A 23,457-nucleotide genomic window follows, 5' to 3' on the forward strand; every position below is an offset into this window, starting at 1 on the left:
TTACACTTTGGCAACAATCTCCCAAGCCTTGGAATGCTCTTCTGTTCCAGAAGTGATGACACTTAGATTAGAAAATATTATTAGAGTAAAAACATCTGAGTGGAAAGAATGTTTAACAGAGATTGGGGAAGCTTGTGCAGTCAAGTGGGTCATTCATAACACCAATAAGCAACCCACCAACATTACTGCTGAAGAAGCCAAAGCAACTGGTATTAAGTTGTGTTTTTCTCAGGAGTATTCCTGTCATCGTTGGGGAACCTATGAATCTAAGGCAGCTTTGCGTGTGGTTCAAAAGCAAACAAAGAAAAACAAGTGTCCTGCTCTTCTTCATGTGAAAGGATTCTTTAAGACACCCGAGTTTTATGAATTTGTTGTTACAAAAGATCATGCAGAGCATACTCCTGGTGATATGCGTAGTGACATTTGCACCCTTCCTCTTGCAAAGAAATATCTTCACGAGTTGGCTCAGCAATTAGAACAGTCGTCAAAATCTGCTAGTCAAATTAGAATTGATATGTTGAGAGCTGTAGATCGATATGGTAGAAAGTCTGAAAGAAAAGTTAACTATTATGATATCTGGAATTTGATGAACAAAGTAAGCTTTAAAAATAATATATCTTATAGCATTTACTTTAATATATTTCTGTAATAGATCAATAAAAAGCTGTATCATTATGATTAAGATCAAATGACTTCTTTCTTAATCTGGATGAACAACAAACTTTCTGCCTTAAACTTCAACATCTTTAAGGCAAATACTTCATATTCTCCAGATCCATCAGCCTTTGCATATGGTTTTATGTCACCCGTTCAGCAAGAAAAAATGAAAACTGCAACTTCTTTCTGTTTGGATGCTACTCATGCAATCTCTAGCAACGTGAATGAGATTCTTTATACCCTTTTGGTGCGTGATGAAGATATTGGTAGAGGATGGCCTGTTGCCTTTATGTTAACCAATGATCGAGGTGTAAGCCCCATTGTGCAGTGGCTGCAGTTCTTGAAGAGATCTTCTTTGCTTGTTGACCCAAAGCAATTTACTATTGATTGTTGTGCAGCAGAAGTTCACGCCATTCAGACAACTTTCCCTGCAACATCCATTCAATTTTGCATCTTTCATGTAACCCAAGCATGGAACCGAAAGTTATCTGACAGTGTGAAGATTCCTGGATCCTTACCATCAGAGGCACGAATTTTACGTGGTGTGATGATGAAGTCTCTGCAAGAGATCATTTATGAAGAAGACATAGACGAGTTTCATCATAAAATTGTACAGTTTAAAGAAGACTTTGACGACCAAGAAAGCTTCTTGGATTACTTTGAGAGAAACTGGTGCACAGAAGCAAAGTTTAAGATCTGGAGTAGAGCATACCATGAACGACAATTCTCCTATATGCTCACAAATAACTATATCGAGTCCTGGCACAATCAATTAAAAACAGTTTTCATGAAAAGATCTAGAAACAAGAGACTTGATAAGCTTGTTTTTGTTTTAGTACATGATGTTGAGTATTATCTCACCCAAGAATACGAATGCGTCATGTCAAACAATGGTCCAATGAGTTCTTTTACTAGACAACAAAGAATACGTGAGATGGAAGCTGAAGAAGTCGATGATGATGACAGGGAAATGATGATTGTTGCTCCTGGTACTGCAGAAGATGTAAATTGGCAAGTTCGGTCGTTTGTAAATGAAAATACAGCATATGTCGTTCAGGTTGCAGAGCCAAACTTGATTATTTCGTGCACCTGCTTTGATTATCAGCAAAGATATAAACCTTGTAAGCATATGTATTTGCTTAAAATGCATACAAACCGATCTCTCTACTTCTCTCCACCTTCTGTCACAAGTACAAACGTAATACAGCCAGTCTCTACCTCTGAAACAGCTACAATCACACCAACTATCAGTCGTACATCTGCTTTTATACAGCAATGTATTGACATCAATCAAACACTTCGGTATGCAAACTAAGATCTACTGACTATGCAACAGTATATGACTGAAGATGATGGTCAGACTTTGTTTGATGCATATCAACGCTCTCTACAAATCTTTCAGTCTATAAAAAACAAATATGAAGTTCATCTTCGCAGATCTCATACACAAGAATAAAATTATAACTATCTAGCTTTTTTCTCAAAGAAATGTTTTGTAAATTAAAACAACTTTCAAAACGACCTAGCAAATTATCGCATTTTTTATTTTCTGGTAGTTGTATTTTTTGTCTTATTTTCTGGTAGATAAGCCTCAATTTCGGCTAATACTTTACCATCTACCAGAAAATATAGACGTTCGAAAATATAGACGTTCGACTTAGATAGCAAACTGACTATTAAAATCAATTGTTTTTCTCATTTCTTGTTAAAGAAGTACAAACTATACTATTTGGAACAATATATTTTATTTACAGTAATATATTGCATGCTTCTCTAAAAATACTAGCTTTAATATACACTCGAGTGTAATAGATCATTAGACAGTCACAGATTTTTTGATTTTTTGATTTTTTTTTATGCATTATCAAAATACTCTTTTCTTTGTAAAACCACTAAAAACTCTTAAACAAATAAAACAAAAGCATAAAATGACTCCACCAACTTCTAGCATCACAAAACCCAAAAGACAAGAGTTAGATGCATTCATTAGGGGCCGAATTATAGGTCAATGGGAGAAGGATGCTACATATGAAGAAATCTCTAAAGCCCTTGACATTCTGAAGAGCACTGTTGGAAATGTAGTGAAAGCCTTCAGAGATAAAAGTGTTTTCAAGCCCTTGACATGTCTAGGAAGGGAACCTAAGGTTACAAAAAGAACACAATCTGCGATGGTATGCTCATTTCATAGTGAGCCATTCGTGTCAATTGTGGCTCAGCATCAGAGATTAGTTGATGCGGGAATTCCTATCTGCATGACTATATTCCGTAAGAACATGGAACTTCTTGGCTTCAATTCTCACTCAGCAGCTCGCAAGCCAGGGTTGACTGAGAAACAGAAGGAAAACAGGCTGAAATGGTGCCTTAACAAAGTGAATTGGACCGTTGAGCAGTGGAAGTCAGTTGTCTGGTCAGACGAGTTCAGATTCATGGTAGTTGGCAATGATAGAAGAGTCAGAGTCATCAGAAATCCTGGCGAGAGGTTTGACAAGAACTATATTGTCCAAACATACAAGTTTGGTAAGGGTTCCGTTATGATTTGGGGTTGTTTCTGGGGTGATGGTCTTGGCCCCTTAGTAACATTGAAAGGAAACAATCAAGTCAAGTACATCGACTGTTTGGCTCAGTACTTTTTCCCCTGGTACAAGGAACTGTCCAGAGATAATAACAAACAGTTTTTGTTCCAAGAGGATGGTGCACCATGTCACACGGGCGCTTATGCCACATGGTATAAAAAAGAGAGGTGTCTAATAGATAGCTTTGATTTTTGACCTGCCCAGAGCCCAGATCTTAATCCTATCGAGCATATTTAGGCTCATCTTGCGAGGAAACTTCGCAAGAACAGAGCACAAGTAACCAATGTGAAAGAACTTGAAGCAGTAATCCACAAGACATGGTTGGAGATACCACTTCAAGTTCTGGAAACTTTGGTAGCCAGAATGCCAGATAGGTTTAAAGAAGTAATCGAGAGAGGTGGTGACACAACTCATTACTAGAGCTTTATACTTCTTCTCTTAAATATATATATATATAATAAACTATGTTTTCTCTAAGTTTTGCTTTATTCTGAGCACATTTTATTATCAACATTATTGAAAAGAAAATATTGTCCATAATATGCTTGAAAAATAATTTTGAAAATTAGAAGACCGTCCAATGACCTATTACACTCGAGTGTATTGTCTTTGTTCTGCCAGTGTATTTTTATCGCATCTCTCATAAAATATATCTTCTGGTCCCTTGCATTTCTCTTGATTATTTTATTTTAAACTTGATTTTCTTTAGAGCAATTGACAATCTATATAGATTCTTTTTAACTGTTTTTGTTTTCTTCAATTTTGATATCTTTATTTAAACCAAAATAATAAAGAAAGAATTAATACATACATATATATATATATATGTGTGTGTATAGATGAGCTGTACGTTGACTGAATTTTAGACTGTTCATTTTGGTTTTATGTTTATTTTTTTATAAGCCTATTGGTGGTATCTCTTTTAACTCTGATACTATCCTGAGTACATGACACCGATTGATCATTCTATGCAAAGCAATAACTTAATATCAGACGAGGTAGGCTTCAGAGCAAGGTATATATATATATATATATTACTATCATGAATTAAAATACATAGATTTTTTTTTATTATTCCTATTTTTTATAAAAGAAAATAGCATGGCTATTTAGTAGCACAAATATTTGAACTGATTAGTACAAAGACAATATCTTATATATATACAAGTTTTTCTTCCTTTCTTTTTAATTAAATGCCTGGGAGATACTTTACTATGAACCGTATACATATTACATTGTATACGCGTAGAAGATATATGTATTCAAGGAAATAAAAAAGCAAATCCCAAGGAATACGTAATTTCAACTCGTGTCACACACACACACACACACATACACGTATACGCATATGCATACGTACACACATGCGTACACGCATACATAGGGTATATTCTTGCTTTAAATAATATTCAACCCAAAGAGAAAAAAATTAAAGTACAAAAGACGTCTATGTTTTTATCTTTTATGAATGTGTTTAGAGATTAAAGACATTCAAAATATTTGATTGCTTCTGTAGTTATTTCTTTTTAATAGACAAATATAAATATAGTAGAAAAATGAAATAAGGTAAATTAAAAGAATATCACAAATAGCTTCATTCTATAAAGCAAAGCAAAATGTATAAACGTATAAGTGCAGGTGGTTTGACTTGTTGAGAAACCCGAAATATTGTACAGGCTTCTCTTTGTCTTTGTATCAAAGAAGTACAAATGTGGATTTTCTTTTTAAGAACATAAAAAAATAGAAACCGCGACAAACTGTAGTGCAAACTAACTAATGAAAAATACCAATATCAATAGTAAGAAAGAAAGCTACTGATTAATGACACAAAATAGACTTTGTATAAATAGGTTTATTATCAATATACAGAGATTCAAACAAATAAAAAAATAAATAAAAAAAGGTCTCAGTAGCAAATGCCGGATACTTATTTATCATTCGTATTATCGGTGTTCTTTTGTACCTCTACAGTGTACCTGTACGATGTGTTTGGTTATTGGTAATCTCTCTCCTATATGTGGGCGGGTGGGTAGGTGCATCAAAAGGCTGTCTTTTTCTTTCTTTACTTCTTTATTTTTCATGTGTATGATATTTATTTTTTATTTTTTCTGGTTCACAAGGTGAAAAACCCCTCTTTTCTTACCCTATTTGTTCCGCGGTGTAACTACCGACACAATCCGGATGCGGAGACAGAAGAAATGTGCGGTCAAATAGACAGATTCAAGCTTGTGGAACCTCCCTTTTTTGTTGAATAGATACAGATTATTATTACTATTATTCTCTTTGTATGCTGTAATGTACTGTAATGTGCTGTGGTATACTGAACTGTATTATAGGCTACTATCATATCTTGTGCTATTTTGTGCTATTTTGTGCTGTGTTGTTGTATTTAGGAATACATACATACATATACATATATATATTTTATACAACAAAATATGTAACGCTCTGGCACAACCTTTTTAGTCTTCCAATAGAAACGCGAAATAATAAAATACTTGGATTTTGTGTCCAGTTACGAAATTTTAAAGTGATAAAATATTTATATATAATTTATATATATATATACAACAAAAAATAAATAAATAAATAAATAAATAATTAAAATATAAAAATAAAATAAAATAAAATAAAATAAAATAAAAAAAAAGGGTTCATCATCATCTTTTGTTCATTCCTCTTCTTTCATCATGACCCAAAGCACCGTTTCTGCTGTCAACTCTGAGGATATTGCTTTTGCTCGTGCCCTTCACGGCGAGAAGATCAAGTCTGGTCTTATTGCTAACCTCAAGTCAAAGAACGCCGATGTCCACAATGTCGCCACTGATACTTACCTCAAGATGTGGAAGAAGTCTGATGTCGAGACCAAGGAGGATGAGAAGAAGAGATTGGGCAACTATACCCAGTTGGTAAACTCGTACTATAACTTGGCTACCGACTTTTATGAATACGGTAAATATATATATATATACTTTTGTTTATAAATAATGAAAAGCCCATTGAACCAAAAGAAGAGGAAAAAGAAAACGGTTTGTTAATTCTTTATTGTTGTTGTTGTTATTATTATTATTAAGGTTGGGGAACTAGTTTCCATTTCTGCCGTTATTATCCTGGAGAGGAGTTCTTCCGTGCCATCGCCCGTCACGAGCACTTCTTGGCTGCCAATATTGGAATTAAGAAGGGAATGAAGGTTCTTGATGTTGGTTGTGGTGTTGGTAAGTTTTTTTTTTCTGTTTTTAAAGAAGTATATATATATGCTTAGAGAGAAAAAGAGAAAAGGATAGAGGATAAAACATGGAAATAAAGAAGAAGATTATGTTATATGTGCTTGGATCTCACAAAACTGATAATCATCTTTGTTTTCAAAAAAAAAAAAACAATAATAATAATAATAGGTGGACCTGCCCGTGAGATTGCTCACTTTACAGGTGCCAACATTGTCGGCCTCAACAACAACGCTTATCAGATCGAGAGAGCCTTCCATTATGCTGCCAAGGAGGGTCTTGCTGATCAGACCGACTTTGTCAAGGTAAATATTATGAATATAAACTTGGGAATATGAGGAGTGGTAGATAGACAAGTTGGTAGTAAAGGACTATGGGCTTAAAGATAGACCGAAGCAATCACGTGAAAATGAAAGAAGAAGAAGAAGAAATGTAATAAAAGGGTTACTGGTACAAAAAGTACAGACCACTTCTTGATGGGTTGTACAATTGGTGAAAATGCTCGTGCAAAGCTTTGTAAAAAATAATCGGAGATTCTGGTGTAGCAGAAAAAAACAAACCCAAACATATATATATATATATATATATATAGCTGTATTTAACCATGACAACTTCTTTGTGTGTATGTGTATCATGTACTTAGGGTAACTTTATGGAGATACCTTTTGAGGAGAACTCTTATGATGCCGTTTATGCCATCGAAGCCACCTGTCACGCACCTACATTTGAGGGTGTCTATGGTGAGATTTTCCGAGTATTGAAGCCCGGAGGATCCTTTGGTTGTTACGAGTGGTGTATGTCTGACGATTATGATGAGAACAATGCCCAGCACCGTGAGATTGCCCACGGAATTGAGGTAAAGAACTAAATATCTTTGTGTGTGTGTGTTTAAAGAACTACATTCACACTCACACTCACACTCACACTCATAAGCACTTATACTAAACATTTCTATTCTTTATTTATCTTTTAAATAATAATAATAATAATAATTGTTGTTGTATATAGCGTGGTAACGGTATTCCCAAGATGCGCCCTATTGGAGAGTGCCTCCAGGCTTTGAAGAACGTTGGATTTGAGATCGAGATTCACCAGGATCTTGCTGCCATGGGAGACCCTATCCACTGGTTCTACCCTCTCGAGGGTGATCTTCGCAAGTGCCAGACCGTTCGTGATGTCTTGACCACCTTGGCCATGACCAAGGCCGGTCGCTTCACTACCACCAACATGTGCCGTGTTTTGGAGGCCGTCGGTCTTGCCCCCAAGGGTACTGTCGAGACCCAGAGCTTCCTTGAGGTTGCTGCTGATGCTCTTGTTGCCGGTGCCCAGAAGAACCTCTTTACTCCAATGTTCTTCTTTGTTGCCAAGAAGCCCGCCACAGCTTAAAAAAAAACAAATCATATATGTATATATTTATATGTATGTATAATTTATCTTAACATTCACGCCATCACCAACCGCCATCACCAATAACCCCCCCCCCCCACCAACTTTTGTTTGTTTTTTTTTCACAAAATAATAATAATAATAATAATAATAAGTATAATAGGCATAACATAATCTAAATAATTTTTCTTTAAAAGAACTTCTTTTTGAGCTTACTTCCTGCCATATTTCCCATACCCTTTTTCTTGATAATAGTTATAATAATTGCTTATCTTGGATATATTTATATATCAATTTAACCTTCCTTTGGATTTGCTTAACCTTAATATGATTATTTATATTAGCTTTCTGTATTGTTATTATTATTATTATTAGTATTATTTGAATTTACTTGGTTTATGCTATCATTATTTAATTATAAATACAACCAAAACAAAGCAAGAAATAACAAAAGTAAAGATAAAAATAAAGGGAAGGAAAAGATGTACATAAATGTAAACAAACTACAGACTAACACACCTTTTGGTTAGCACGCGTACTAACCTTGCATACTGCAGGGCAATTGCTTAGAAAGATTATAAAAAAAAAAAAAAAAAAAAAAAAAAAGCACTAGCATACATAGGCGTACAGAAGCACATACAAATGTGCACAAGCGCACACAAATGAACACAAACTTATACAGATATATACAACTATACATAAACATGGTGAATAATAGAACCACAACAACAACGACAGCTAAATAACCCAATAACTAACTAGCCGCAAAATGAAGTTGATTTGATTTTGAGAAATAAAATGAAAAGAAATTAATAGATATGTATCCATGTTATATATATCAGAAAATAAGTTGCTCTATTGACTAATTACTAATGGTTTTCAAGAGCTTAGTCAAAGACCCTTTTATTTCTGTTGTATAACAGACAATATATACACATGTATATATCAATTACTTATATTAGCTTTAGTGCTGCTAATTCTAGCAGATTAAAAGAAAGACAGAAAAATCAAAGTGAATGGGGTTGGGTTAGGTTTATTGGCTGTCATCAGCAAGTATTTTCTTTATTAAAGGAAAAGGAAAAAGGGAAAGGCCGGCCCATTAAGATATGGAAATTCAGATATTAAATATGTGTGAATTTCACATATAAAAATAGGTTAATCACTTCTTTTCAAAGTCATGTAAACAACACTATACTTGCGCCTCCAGCGGACAGCTAGCTAGCTATAAACCGTTCCTCCAGCCACCCAGCCACCATAAGATTCGATTAAACTGGTCCTTGTTAAATGTGGTAAATCCTGTTAATTTTTGGATATACACAATTTTTGTTTTTGTTTAGTAATCATGTGATTTATTTCCTTGATTATTTATACATACTTCTTCTTCCATGTTATCTTTGCAAAACTCCCTTCCACTCTTTTGTTTTCTTTTGGGTCTTGACGAATCTCGTTGTAAAGGCCAACAGAGGTGGACATGTATTTCGAGCCATGTTTTGTTCTTATGTGGCCTAAGAATTATAGACTTTCTTTCGATTTTCTTTAATTTCTATATTATTACAAAATTGTATAGTATTAGTTTATATGTCAATATCTATCTATGAAGTTGTTGTAACTTGCCTGTTTTTCTTATTTCCTTTTTCGGTTTCGGTCATCTACAATGCTTGTTTTGATATGACAATGACACAAAAGAAGATCTGTCAGGCAAGATTCTTTATAATTCGAAGAATGCAAATTAGTATGATTGTTTAGCAATAAATAGATATAAATATAAACATATATTTATTGAAGATATTTACTTTAATTTTTTTTTTTCTTTATTGAAAAGAAGAAGAGATGTGATTGAAGAAAGAAATCTAAAGATGATGGTCCTCGTCACCCTATCTCTCTTTACCGCATGTAATAATAATAATAATAATAACAATAATAAAAAACAGTCTACCTGTATAATAAATAAATGGAGTTAACTCAAAGTGACTCGTTTTACTTTGTGTATAGAGAGAGAGAGAAAAGCGCAGTTATTTGCTCAATTTGTGTCACACACAAAATCAAAAAGTGAAATACAAATTTCCTTTGCTTTCATTTCTCCTTTGCCTCTTTGCTAAAAATGATAGTTAAACTAATGAGAACAAAAGGCGAGCGCTATAAGAACAGCTGGGCCAATGACAAGAAAATACAAGTAGATTATCATAATGGCACAGTTATATAATTTTATATATATATATATATATATATGTATATATATGTAAATGTATATGCTATATGTATATGTATGTATGTATAAGTATGTATATATGTATATATGTATGTATGTAATGTATACATGTAAAATATAATGTAATATATATATAAGATATATAAATAAATAAATAAATAAATAAATAAATTATAATTATTATTATTATTATAATTATAATAATAAAGGAAGAAGAGGAAAAAAAGGGGGGGAATCAATGCATCGTTTGAAGAACAAAAGGATAGAAAATGTAGGTGGCATAAATGATGGGAATAAAATTTGTTTTGCTATTGTTGTTGTTGTTGTTGTTGTTGTTGTTTTTGCTGTTTTCGCTGTTTTCGCTGTTTTTTTTTTTGTTTTTCTCTGGCTAGGATTTGTTATTGTTTTCTGGCTGGCGATTGTGATGGGTTTGCGAACAAGACTGAAAATGAAAATGAAAATGAAAGGGATATATATATATATATATATATATATAAGAAAAGGGAAAGAAAACATAAGATACGAATGAAACAAAGACAAGATAGAAAAATCATCAAGACGAATAAAAAGGGTAAACATATACAGGCAAAAGTAAGATATATAAGAAATAGCTAAGGGAAGATCAAGAGATGTCATAATGCAAATTTGGAAGAACAAAACAAAATCAAAGGAATAAAAATGAAAAAAAGGGAAATTCGAACAAACGATAATAATAATAGTAATAGTAATAGTAATAGTAATAGTAATAGTAATGACAATAATAGTATAAATAACAAGAACAATGAATATAATATAAAAAAAATGGAGGGAGATATATAGATTGAGAAAAGAATGGAGTATGGGTAAATGAAGCAGTGATTGAAATAAATAAATGAATGAATGAATGAATGAGTGAATGAATGAATAGAAAGAAAAAGAAAAAATACTTCTTCTAGAAGCAATTCATGGACGGTTGATCAAACGAGCGAAATGATGAGGACGAGAGGGCGTAAGGGTGATGAGATGGTTGGTCAGAAGAGGCCGAGTTGACCAAGTCATTTCCATAGGTGTCAGTCATCGGGTCTGCATAAAATTCTGCTTGTCCTGCGTACTGAACCCGGGATCTGTTGTGATGTGGGCCAGGGTAGAACGAAGGAAAGGTCATTTCAGGGATAGGTGAAGAAATCATTTGTACAGACGACTCAGACAAGTATTGATCAAACCGACTCTGGTTGCTGTGGTTATGCTGGCTTTGCTGGACGAGTTGATGTTGAGGCTGTCTTTGTGAATGTGGCTGTGGAAATACCATGGATTCTGGAGAGGATACCATTGAATCAAAGCCATCATCATCAGAAGGTGAAAATGTCTGTCCAGAACTGAACCCAATATTACTATTATTGTTGGTATTGCTGGTATTTCGGACAAAACCAGCGTTGTAGACCATGTTACAATCTTTGACAGACTCTTGCTTGATGTACTCGGATCCACCAACCGGAATAAAGCCTGGAAACATATTTTGGTCAACCTCTTCCACATAGGCCGGCATATTGAGATTCATGTTCATGTTCAAATTCATATTCATATTCATAGTCATATGCATATCGGTACTCATATTCATATTCATGTTCATATTCATGTTCATGTTCATGTTTTTCTCGCATTGTTCATGTGGAAGGATCTCGTATTTTGATTCCTCGGCAATACTTGTGTTTATCATATCATGTCCTTCGAAACTAAGGGCCATGTTGATCGGACTTTGGGTGCTGCTGCGACTGCTGCTGTCGCTACCAATGCTGGGCAGATTGGATAGCTGAAGAGCAACAGGCACATCTCGTTTGTCACGATGATAAAGATTATTGCTGTGAAACAGGGAATGAGAATTAGGCGATGACAATGACAGCGACAACGATGACAAGGACGATGAAGAAAAGTTAGTATAACTACTAGTGTTGCTGTTTGGATCTTCATGAGATTGATAGCTATCTACATTGTTTTTGCTGTTGCTGTTTGCATTGCTTGTATTGTTTCGCTGGTGAGACTTTTGGTTACTGTGACCAAATGAAGATCCATCCTTGTCATTGTCACCTTCTTCCTTTGTCTGTTTGGACTGCAGTTTCTGGTGAGTTTTGCGGTGCTGCGAAAGATTGTCTGACCGTGAAAAGCGCTTTCCGCACAGCGGGCAGACATAAGGCCGCTCCATCGTGTGAGTGCGCATGTGTCGCTTCAGATGTTCGAGACGCTTGAAGAGACGACCGCAGGATCCGAGTGGACAGGTAAAGACGCGCTCTGAATCCGATCCATCCTCTCGACAGACAGTTGTTGCGTGCGCTGCTCTGTAAAGTGCAGGATTGAAACTGGGTATCGATGGACAGGACAGTACAGGAGACCGCTTGGGTTCTAATCGCTCGAGTTCACGTGTATGGTGGATATGAAGATTTGGATAGGTATGAGGATGGTTATGGTGAGGGTGACTATGATGGTGACTATGATGATTATGATAGTGATAGTAGTCATTGGAACCAAGGGAGTCAATCTCGAGTCTGTTTGGACCAGCATCGTAGATTGGACCATTCATCATATGAGAGAAAATGGGGTTTGAGGGCGAACGGTAGTGGCAGCTGGTGTGGCGACGGATCAAATCAGAGCCGCTACTGCCGCCAGTGGTTCCGATGGTCTGGATTCTTTCTAATGGGTTATGAGAGTTGTGAGCCGACATAGACAAAGAGTGTGGGTGGGTCTGCTTTTGGCCCATGAGAGATGAGAATGATGTGGCCCGTCGTCTGCGCTGCTTGTAAGAAGGAGAACCTTCAAAGAGTGAAAACATTCCAAAAAGCTGCTTTGTCTTGATTGTCGAGCTTGGCGGGGTAACTGCGGCTAGGGAGCCTACTGTGGCTACTGAGGCTATGTTGATAGAGGCTGTGGGTGATTGGAGTTGGTCGTGTGAGCCGTCAATGTCGAGTCTTCCGATGGCTCTAGAGATCGAGAGCTCTGTTGGTCGAAAGATTTTTGGAGCGTAGGTCTGTGCTTCTGGAAAACTGGTGTGATCGTCGAGGATTGAAAGCACATCATCTGTAGATGAATCTGAGCTGGATGTACTTTGCCGAGTAGGTCTAAAGTCTGGCTGGCCAAATGCGGTTGTGGTGGTTGGTGGGTGTGTATTGCTGTAATTCTCTCTGGCGGGGATGTCTTGAATGCTAGGACTGGTATCATAGTGTAGGCATGATGGTCTTTCTTGGCCGTCTTTCCAAGAGTCTTGCCATGTACTGGATGTCACGTTTTCTGTGTTGCGAATGCATGCAGGCTCTGACCGGTCAGCTAAAATAGACAAGCATAATATTAAATATTTTGAATTATAAAAAAAAAACATAATTGAATTATAGTAACTTATAAAGCAATTATATATAAAAATTACTATCAGGAGTAATAAGTTGTTAAATTGATAAATATATGTATAATAATGTATTAATGTATGTATTAATGTATGTAATGTAATGTATGAATAAATTTTGATATACATATATTTTATATATTTTATATATATACTTTATATATACTTTATATATATATATTATATATATAAATCTAAATATGTATGTATGCGGATGTATGTATATGCGTATGTGTGTGTGTGTGTTTGTATGTATTTGTATGCTTGTGTATAGACTCGTTGGTTTATTTGAATTGAGCTTTATTTTCTTTTCTTTTGTATTTAGATATAGATATAGGTATAGGTATAGACATAGGTATAGGTATAGACATAGGTATAGGTATAGGTATATAAATGTATACATTTATATACAGGTATGTACATACCCACACAAATATATATATATATATATATATATATAATAAAAGATATATAAAAGAGAATTTAATTAAGAAGATTATGATGTAAAAGATGGTTTACCTGAAGGATCCTTGAATGTGGTCTGGGGAATGACTTGCTCACCGAGTGCTTGGGCAGTTGCGGCGGCCGAGAGAGACATTGACTTTCTCAACTGATCAAACAGTTCTTGGGTTGCATCAAGAGAGAGTGAGGTTGCAGGTTCTGTTACGGCTATGCTGGTTACTTCTGTGCCCATCTTTTCACGCTTCAGATCACGTTCGAGTGCATCAAGAAAGAGGCGGTCGTGCGGAACAGAGAACCAATAAAAGACCTTTTGTTTCTTTTGGGTCCGGATACAGCTGTTCTTGTAAAGCATGTCGAGGAATTCCGACTTGGGCTCTTCGAGACAGGCATCGATTCCAGGCTTGAGGTTTCTGAGGTCGCTAAAAATACCCTCCTCGAATTTCTTGAGGTTAGAGACCGGACGGCCGAACGCATGAAAACGATAGATGAGGGACCGGACGATATCTGTACCAGTGATGTGGAATAGGTTGTTCCACAAGACACAGGAAATGCTTTCGCCTGCAGGTAAAGGGAATGTCTTGACGGGGACATTGGGATCCCAACTGTTGGTTGCAGTTGCGAGAAAATATTTGAGTTCGTCAATACGTGCCAGACGCAGAGTTACGTCTTTGTCTGTAGGTGGTGGTAAAGAGAGTAAGAGGGCTGACGTGTCAACTGGGTTCGGGTCCGGTCTAGGACATGATCTAACGACCGTAGTAGAACTTGGGTGCGCTGCTGCCATACTGAGAATAAAATGTGAGATTTGGTGATCAATGCGCGCGTACGTTGGGTGTTGAAAGCAAAGAAAAGAAAAAGAAGGGCTGTAGGATATTGTTGAATTGCCCTTTGTTTTTTTTTCTGCTTTTTTTTTTCTTTAGTTTGGTTGATTAATTGATTTCTGAAGACAGGAGATATTATATAATTATATAATTATATATTGTTTTCTTTTACTTCTTCTTTTGCTGTTGCTGCTTTTTTTTTCGTTTTTGGTCTGGTCTGGTTTGGTTTGGTTTGGTTTGGTTTGGACTAATGATACACTTGAGTAATAATTAAATTGTCACCACAAGAGGAATACGCTGGCGTGAAATATAGAAATATCTGATTTTGGTTTTTGGATATATATGCTTTTTTTTTTGGGTAGTGCTGATAATTGCCTGGGTAGTGTTGATACTATGGCGTTCGTTGAAAGTTTTTTTTTTTTTTGGTTTTTGGATTTGGAATATTGTTTTAAATAAGGAAAATTTCAATTTTTGAAACACACATATATATATATATATAAATGTATATAATACAAGATTATATTTTTTTGAAAGAAAAAAAAATCAAGGGAGGAAATATAAGCAGAGGCTTGCTTAATATATATATATATATATATAAAAATATGTATATAAATACAAAAATACAAAATACAAAAAAAAAAGACGATGATGATAGTAAAGAAGTATAGAAAAGAGTAAGTGAATAAGTAAGAGAAAGAAAGAAAAAGAGGGAGTCAAAAAAAAAAGAGAATGATAATTGAAATAGAAAGAAAACCCCAACTCTTGACCCCCTTCTTGACCCCCTTTTAACATCACCCCTCCTTTTGACATGCTTAAATCCACAATAATTTTGTTTTTGTTTTTGTTTTTGTTTTTTTTTTTGTTTTTTTTTTGCCATTATTATTATTATTTTATTCCTTAAATATATATATGTATCTATATATGCACTTGTATATATTCTAGCAATAATGAAAATATCAATAAAGGATATAGCACTATTACTAGAGAATATCGATATATGTATATAGGTATATATGTATATATTTGTATATGTATATGCTATGTATATGTATATGCTATGTATACACCCTGAATTATGATAGTATGAGCATATATATATATATATATATAAACAAGGGGGGAAGATGAGGAGTAGGAGTAGGAAGAAGTGGAGGTGGAGGTGGGAATGGAGATTGTGTAAATAATGAAGATTGTTGTAATTTTATATAAACTCAAGTCAAGTTCTACACATCACACACAAAATTATCCGAATAGGAAGCAAGGGGGAGGGTATTGGGTGGGGGTGAAGAGAAGACAGATGATTTACATGTCACAAAAGCTTATGTGCATATTTAGTGATAACAGAAAAATATACAAATGGGCCATCAAAAACAACAACAACAAAGAAAAGCAAAGGAAAATCTATTTGTTTATTTATACTTTATCTTGACATTTTTCACGTTTATTTTTTTTCTTTTTTGCCTATATGGATTTCTTTTAAGGATAACAAGAGAACGTTAAAAACCCTGAACACAAAGAAGGGAAAACAGGGTGAGGAGGTGCAAAAGGAGTGTAAAGAAGTATAACATATAAAAAGAAAAGAAAGTAAATGATACTGATAATAACAATAATAGTAGTAGTAGGAAGAAGTAGAAGAACATGAAAAAGAACAAGTAAGATGTAAAAGGACCTTTTTAATTTTCCTTGCTCTTTATAAATATATGTATATGTATATGTATGTATGTACATGTGTATATAAGAAGTCAAGAAGATTAGATAAACCAAGCTTTTGAGAACAAGAAGTGAAAGTAAGATTGTCTAAAGCCTTGATGTTCTGCAGGGAGCATGAGTCGTAGTCTCACTCACTCACTAATACATACATACATACATATCGACTGTACGCATATATCCAATTATATAAATCTTAAAAAAAAATTATTTATTTACTTGTCCTCCCCACAACCCCTACGAAATCTGTCATCACTACTAACCGCCTTTTCTATCTATATATATATATATATATATATATATATATATATATATAAAAGGGTGTTTTATTCTTTCTTTCTTTTTTTGCAAGGCAAAAATAAGTAAACACATTGCACCGCCACCTGCATCTATAAAACCAACCACCAACAAGTACAAATAAAGAAATAATAATATGTGTAGAGACATTGGGACAACAGCTCATAAATTGAAACATCTCATAAATTGAAACAATTGATTTATTACTAATTAATAAATATTCTGCTGAATAATACAAGCGACTTGTAATAGATATATATACACAATTAAAACAAATATTGATATAATTCTTAACTTTATATAGATAATACATACAAATCACAATTGCCATTATTAATGTCAAATCTCAACCAAACCTTAACAATCCAACTCATTCCTCCTGAAATGGTTGAACTCATTGCCTGCCATCTTGACATTTGCTCATTGATGAATCTTATGGACACCTGCACTCAATTCAGATACCAATTTCTCGGATCAACATACATGTGGAGACGAGTTGTATTTGATCTAAAGTACGGAGATCTTTCTGCAATCTATGCTGCACTTCGCCGTTTACGAGATTCAAACGGATTGAGATTACTAGTTAGAGAGGTATATATATATATATTTATCTTATGTATGTTTATTTACTTGTTTATTTTCTGTTTTAGGTTGTGATGGACAGCACAGACGATTCAATGTTTTCTCCTCTGGTAATGCTAGTCAAGTTTCCTAATCTACATCGACTTTATGCTCGCAATCGTCGGTTCAACACAAAGATCAAAGAGGACACAAAGGCCTTGTTGGATATGATCAAGTCAGGAACCATAAAGCTGAAAACGTTTGAGTTGGAGAGAATTGAGATATACCATCATTATATGACCACCGAGCCATATCTGGAAGTCTTTCAAAGGACAATCCAACGTCTCTCACGGCATCCTAGTGTGTATATTGACATTCGGATGTGCGGTGATGTATCCGAACAACAAGGCACACAACCAAAAACACAAACACAGACACAGACACAAACACAAACACTAGAAACTGATCAGCTTAACCCAACTCAATCCTCACCACCATGTCAAAAAATCGTGTCAAAGGTAGCAAAATGCTGGGCGTGCGATTATCATTTCAAACAATGCTGGATGTGTGCTCCTTTCTGTGGAGGGTGCAATTCAAGGCGATTGCCACCAATGGTCAACGACCAAAAGAAACAGCAGAATTTAATCAACCAAAGGCTTCTCCAACAAACTAATGCTTTGAGACAACAGGATCCTGTAGAAGATGAATTTAGTGTATTTGAATAAAAAAAAAATTGTATTTCTTTTGGCTTGTTTGTTTGCTTGCTTGTGTATCTTGAGATTCCAACCATCAGTTTCTTATGCTTTTTTAAAATTTTGTTATTTGGAGGAGGAGGGGGGGAGAAAAGGGCGATCCGGTACACACAAAAGCATGTATACACGCGCGTGGTTGTGTGCTGCTGCTTTTGTGGGGATTGAACCACGAATAAGGGGATGAAAATAAAATAAGAAAAAACAAGGTTTGTTATATAGCAAAAAAAAAAAGAAGGGCGTTTAACTTGTTGTACTCTGTAAACATCTGCCAATCTCAAAATACATCTTTTTGCTTTGCTTTGCTTTGTTTGGCTTGTACGTTAGTATATATGTGTTTTGAAGATCAAAACAAACAAGTCTTCTTAAATGGCGCCTCTTTTATGTGTTCCCTTGTCTTGATTTGCACAATTTGTAAAAAGCAGGATCCAAGTTTTGATCTTGACACTACAATACAACACCAACAACAACAAAGAGAGAGAGAGATTCTCATATGGCCATTTAAGGAAACCCGTATAAATCGATGAATAAATAATATATTTGATTTGTTTTGGTTGTAATGCAACTTCTTCTTGATCGGTCGTCCAGTTTATCCAATTGATTCCAATACCCTTTACACAACTATAACTAATTAACATTTTGTTTTAATCCTAACCACCAAAAAAAAAACACAGGAGAGAAAGAAAGAAAAAAAAAAAGGTAGATTAAATTACCAGAATTTTAACCCAAACAGCACAAACCAAACCAAGTCTAAACCATACTCTAATTCACCTCAATTCAATTCAACTCAATTGTATCTATAGTTGACCAAAGAAAATAAATAAATAAATAAATAAATAAATAAATAACGCGTCCAATATGTATATGTAGTTGATTTGCCCACAAGAAGAAAGGCGCCCTGTTTCGTCTTTCAAGTAAAAGAATACATGTATAATTTACATCTTTTAATATATTAATATCTGTAATTTGTTTTACAATACAATCCAACAAGAAAATCGAATGGGTTTGTGTTTTGTTTTGTTTTGTTTTCGTTTTATCGCATTGCTTTAATGGGCGTTCTTGTTAGCAGCAACTAGTAAAGTTTAAAAGAAAAGAAAATAAAATAAAATAAAATACGCATGCGTGTGAGTAACGAATAAATAAATCAAAATTATCATAAATTAACATAAACGTATGTTACTAAATCCCCATAATCTAACCAACTTTTATATATATATAAGAATTTTACTGGTTTACTTACCGGCAGCAGGGTTTCTGGGATCGTTTCTGTACTCATCAGCTAAGAAGAAGAAAAGAAAAGAAAGAACAAATTAGTATAGAATATACACGTAGATGTAGATTCGTTAAGCAAATGGATAGGCAGTGTTACTCCAAGCTAATATACAAAGACTAGTATAGAAAGAATGTGTAGATGCAGCCAATTCCAAAAAAAAAAAAAAAAACAAGACATTTCAAACCGGGATTTGTTTCATCATATTCCCTCTCTCATTTTTTGACATTTAAACATTAGATTACTTACAGTCAATCATGGCACCCTGCATCTTGGCAACCAAGTAAAAGACAACAGCGCCACCGACCATAAAGGGACCGGCAGGACGGAGGAAAGGAGTAGACCACTTGCGCAAACCGAACATGATTTTTTTTTTATATTTATTTAAAAGAAGTATTTCTTTTATTTTTATTTTTATTTTTATTTTAGGAATAAAAGTGCAGGAAATAATTTATATATATAAATAAATATATAATATATATATATATATATATATTAAATTTTGTAATAAAAAATAAATAAATTAGGAATCTGTCTTGAAGCAGGGGCAAAAAAATAAAAAAGAAAAACCCAACCAAAAGAAAAATTATCTACGTCATCAATTCCTGGTTTTAACGAAGAGCCGGTTTTCTTTTTCGTTTTTTTTTTTTTTTTTAAAAAAAAATAAAAATAAAATAATAAACCTTGTCAAGAGGCTTTTACAGAAACACTTATATATACAATTATCAAGTAGACAAATAGTGTATACTAATTATTGATCTTTAATGGAACATTCCCCTAAAACTGGAACAATTATACCAGTTTTTTTTTTTTTTTTTTTTTTTTTTTTTTCGCACTAAACGAATATCAACGACTGACTGCCCTTTAAGCGATGACCTTTTACTAATTTGATCCAGACTGTTATCAAAATTACTCACTCAGCCAGTCAATTAGCCAATCAATTTAATTTGTTTTTTTTTTTTGAACTTTTAGTCTGTCCATACCAACTGTCATTAATTCATGTTTTCAATAAGATATTGTATGTATATGTTACTCGTTAAAGGTCGTCCTTTTCCTGCTGTTGTAAGTTTAGATGCTATAATGCTTTAATCTTTCTTATAAACGTGCCTATATAAGTATAAGGGTTTGATTTTAATAATAAAAAGAATAAAAAGACCTTTATACCTATAAAGATGTCTGACTAGGAGATTAAGAAGTATTGGTGAAGGAGCAGTAGGATAGGGGAGGAGAGGGGAATGAATAAAGAAAGGGCCTTTATAACTAAAGTGCAAAAGATTTCAATGTTTAATGAATGTGATTCTTATATATATTGATATATTGATAGAAGAAGAAGAGGGAAAAAAGAAAGTTAAATACAAATTTGAATGACAAGAGTGGATATTACACAACTTCTTTAAATACATACGTATATCTTTATACGTAATATATAATATAACATCATTATAATTATCACTGATTCTTCTTTTTCTTTTTCTTTTTCTTTTATTACTGCTGTCGTTTTTCAACAGACACTTTGATTCCATTCATCATTGGTAGAGTGAGAGAAATCTGATAGGTTATTTCCTGGTTAGGTGCCAAATGGAATTTGTATCGTTTGATCAAAAACGTAATTGCAACGAGTGTCTCTAGGGTTGCCAAGTTTTGGCCTAGTAAGTAGTATGTTGTAGATTGTCAAACATTGTCCCTTTTTTCTTATCTTGATAAGCATTTTACTTGTTCATCCTTACCTAAACACACACGCGGACCGGCGTGGAAAGCAGGCCATTGTCCTTGGGATTCACGACGTAGATCTCCTTGAGGTGTAATCCAACGTTCTGGGTTAAATTGTTTGGCATCTGGGCCCCATACTTTCTCACAACGTCCCTGAGCATATGGGCTCCACAGTATGTAATCCCCCTTTCTGACATGAGTACCATCAGGCCAGATGTCATTATCTAGAGCAAACTTTTGGTTCTGGGGTACTGAAGGATACAACCGAAGTACTTCATAAAATCTACAGTATAGCAAAGCACATTAAAAGACATTAGAATCATATAATTGTAATTAATAAACACGAGAGAGTGATAGTGATAACAAGATAAAGGGAGCATGATAAATAAGGGGTAAAAGGGGAGGAAGGATTGGATGAATAGTGCTAGTGCTAGTGCCGATACTAGTACTAGTACTAGTATTATGACTACATATCATGTTGTGCTTTTAACTAATGAATCTATGTGTCTAGATATCTATGGATCGAATTTTCTATATATATATTTGTATCTTCTTAGGTACTTACACTGCGTGGGCATATGTCATGTTCTTGATAGTCTCATAGAGCTCAGGGGAATTATGCATGACCTTATCCGTGATGTTTTCATTAATCTCGTTGAGCAGCTTTTGCTCCACGCGTGGATGGCAGAGAAGCATATAGAGTGTCCAGGAAAGAGCCTGGGCAGTTGTGTCACGGCCGGCGATGACAAAATTGAGGACGATGTCCCGTAGCTCGGTGTTGTTCAAAAGGTCTCCCTTTGTGTTCCGGGCACTCATGAACCGAGAGAGCAGATCGGTGTGGATTTCTCCCTTGGCAAGCTGTACTCGGCGCTTCTCGGTCACCTCGCGCGCAAATGTGTCGACCACATTGAGGTGGTAGTTCATACTGCGTCGCCAGGGCATCACCACACTCTGGATCCGCTCCGTCACTTTCCAGATCGGATTCACAAAACGTTGGAAGGTGTTCTTTTGAGCAATGTCAAATGATTCAGCAAAAGGTACTACCTCTTTTGACGCAAGACCGTTCAATCGAACACCAAATCCGAGTCTAATGAAAAAAAGTCAAATGAATATAAATAAGTATAAGTATATATATATATATATATATATATATAAAAAGAGGGGGAAGGTATGATGGAATATAAGAAGCTGTCTAGAGAACAAGGACAGACAAGGGAGTATATAATTTTCTTTCTTTCTTGATTTTAATTAATTAAATTAAAAAATAAAAGATAGGAAACACGATCAAATGGACTCACAAGATAAATGAATCGAGCGTGAATTTATACATCAGGTCGTGGAAATCGACCAATTCACTAGTCTCGGTAGCTTTGTCCAAGATATTATCAGACATAAAATCAATTTCATGAACAAACACACTACAAGGAAAAGAGGTTCATCAGAATCATTACACAGAAACATAAACATCTTTTCTTGTTTTTTTTTTTTGTTGTTGGAAGAATACTCACTCTGTGAATTGATCTCTAAAGTTCTTGACATTGAAAATGTGACTGGCTGTCTTTCGTTGATACTTCCAATCTTCACCATTGGCATTGAAAATCCCGTCTCCAAATAGATCATTCATAGCAGAGTGAAATTCAGGACCCTTGATATAATTTTCAAAATTATCTAATCAAATGAAATGAAATGAAAGAAATAAGCACACACACACACACAGAGAGAGATTTATATATAATAAATAGAGATAAAACGTACGTTTCAAGATATGCTCTACATTTGCTGGATCAATTGTTCCAATATGACGAGGAATCCCGAGTGCAGACATGGTTCTAAGTTTTTGTATCATTATCAATATTATTATTATCTTTAATATTAATATTAAATAGAAGAATATTTATGAGGAGTAAAAATAATAATAATAATAATAATAATAAGAATAGTAATTTTAAATTACATTGTAGGGCAGTGCAGTTAAGAATCATAATAGTAAGAAGAAGAAGAAGAAGAAGAAGAAGAAGAAAAGGAATAATTATACTTACAAAGTTAGTCTGTCAAGTCTATAGAAGCTCTCGACCAAAAAATCATGCAGTCGATCTTTGCCTTGGATAAGAGCCGGCAAGGATCCAACCAGTGGCCAGCCCTTTTCGGTCAAGATATCTTTGCGGGTCTCGTCAAATATGGCCCGGTCATGGTAGATTGCCGAAAGAATGGCAAGACTTGCAACAGCAGCACCACCGACGTAAGTAGACACAGAGTGTGGAAGGGTTATTTTCTTTGAAGACATTTCTTTTTTCTTTAGTTTGATTTGATTGATTATTCGGATAATTGGGTAATTGGGTAATTGAACGCTTGAACACTTGAAAATAATGCCAAGGAAGACAAAGTAGTAATAGTAGTAGTAGTAGTAGTAGTAGTAGTAAAAGAAGTTAAACAGGCTAAAGAAGTACTTGGTGGTGTTTATTTTAAA

At 34.5% G+C, this 23,457-nt stretch overlaps 6 protein-coding genes across 6 annotated transcripts; 3 read left to right on the plus strand and 3 right to left on the minus strand.

The window, feature by feature from the left end:
• Positions 1-2,585: 2,585 nt before the first annotated feature.
• PHYBLDRAFT_175646 (Homeodomain-like DNA binding domain-containing transcription factor) lies at positions 2,586-4,089 on the plus strand (the record flags this gene model as incomplete). Its single annotated transcript, XM_018437537.1, has 2 exons — positions 2,586-2,922; positions 4,070-4,089. The coding sequence occupies 2 exons, from the start codon at positions 2,586-2,588 to the stop codon at positions 4,087-4,089; spliced, it is 357 nt and encodes a 118-aa protein (XP_018283943.1).
• A 1,765-nt stretch (positions 4,090-5,854) lies between these two features.
• PHYBLDRAFT_128748 (hypothetical protein) lies at positions 5,855-8,336 on the plus strand. The gene is made up of 5 exons (XM_018429239.1): positions 5,855-6,182; positions 6,305-6,445; positions 6,626-6,759; positions 7,098-7,310; positions 7,463-8,336. Exons 1-5 carry the CDS (start codon positions 5,921-5,923, stop codon positions 7,838-7,840), a joined length of 1,128 nt encoding a protein of 375 aa, XP_018283944.1. The 5' UTR covers positions 5,855-5,920; the 3' UTR covers positions 7,841-8,336.
• A 3,760-nt stretch (positions 8,337-12,096) lies between these two features.
• Positions 12,097-14,530, minus strand: PHYBLDRAFT_87970 (C2H2-type zinc finger transcription factor; the record flags this gene model as incomplete). The annotated part of the gene is made up of 3 exons (XM_018443682.1): positions 12,097-12,361; positions 12,743-13,280; positions 13,936-14,530. Coding segments are annotated over 3 exons (1,398 nt in total), but the record flags the coding sequence as incomplete, so codon positions are not given.
• A 2,506-nt stretch (positions 14,531-17,036) lies between these two features.
• Positions 17,037-17,986, plus strand: PHYBLDRAFT_73190 (Zn(2)-C6 fungal-specific transcription factor; the record flags this gene model as incomplete). The annotated part of the gene is made up of 2 exons (XM_018442800.1): positions 17,037-17,291; positions 17,351-17,986. 2 exons carry the CDS (start codon positions 17,037-17,039, stop codon positions 17,984-17,986), a joined length of 891 nt encoding a protein of 296 aa, XP_018283946.1.
• Positions 17,987-19,242: 1,256 nt separating this feature from the next.
• On the minus strand, positions 19,243-19,644 carry ATP18 (ATP synthase subunit J ATP18; the record flags this gene model as incomplete). Its single annotated transcript, XM_018439899.1, has 2 exons — positions 19,243-19,289; positions 19,530-19,644. The coding sequence occupies 2 exons, from the start codon at positions 19,642-19,644 to the stop codon at positions 19,243-19,245; spliced, it is 162 nt and encodes a 53-aa protein (XP_018283947.1).
• Positions 19,645-20,765: 1,121 nt separating this feature from the next.
• PHYBLDRAFT_119699 (cytochrome P450 CYP5203) lies at positions 20,766-23,274 on the minus strand (the record flags this gene model as incomplete). The annotated part of the gene is made up of 7 exons (XM_018428700.1): positions 20,766-20,926; positions 21,008-21,273; positions 21,556-22,077; positions 22,289-22,408; positions 22,499-22,658; positions 22,746-22,819; positions 23,030-23,274. 7 exons carry the CDS (start codon positions 23,272-23,274, stop codon positions 20,766-20,768), a joined length of 1,548 nt encoding a protein of 515 aa, XP_018283948.1.
• Positions 23,275-23,457: the final 183 nt, after the last annotated feature.

Source organism: Phycomyces blakesleeanus (assembly GCF_001638985.1).
Source record: "Phycomyces blakesleeanus NRRL 1555(-) unplaced genomic scaffold PHYBLscaffold_40, whole genome shotgun sequence".
Lineage (NCBI taxonomy): Eukaryota > Fungi > Mucoromycota > Mucoromycetes > Mucorales > Phycomycetaceae > Phycomyces > Phycomyces blakesleeanus.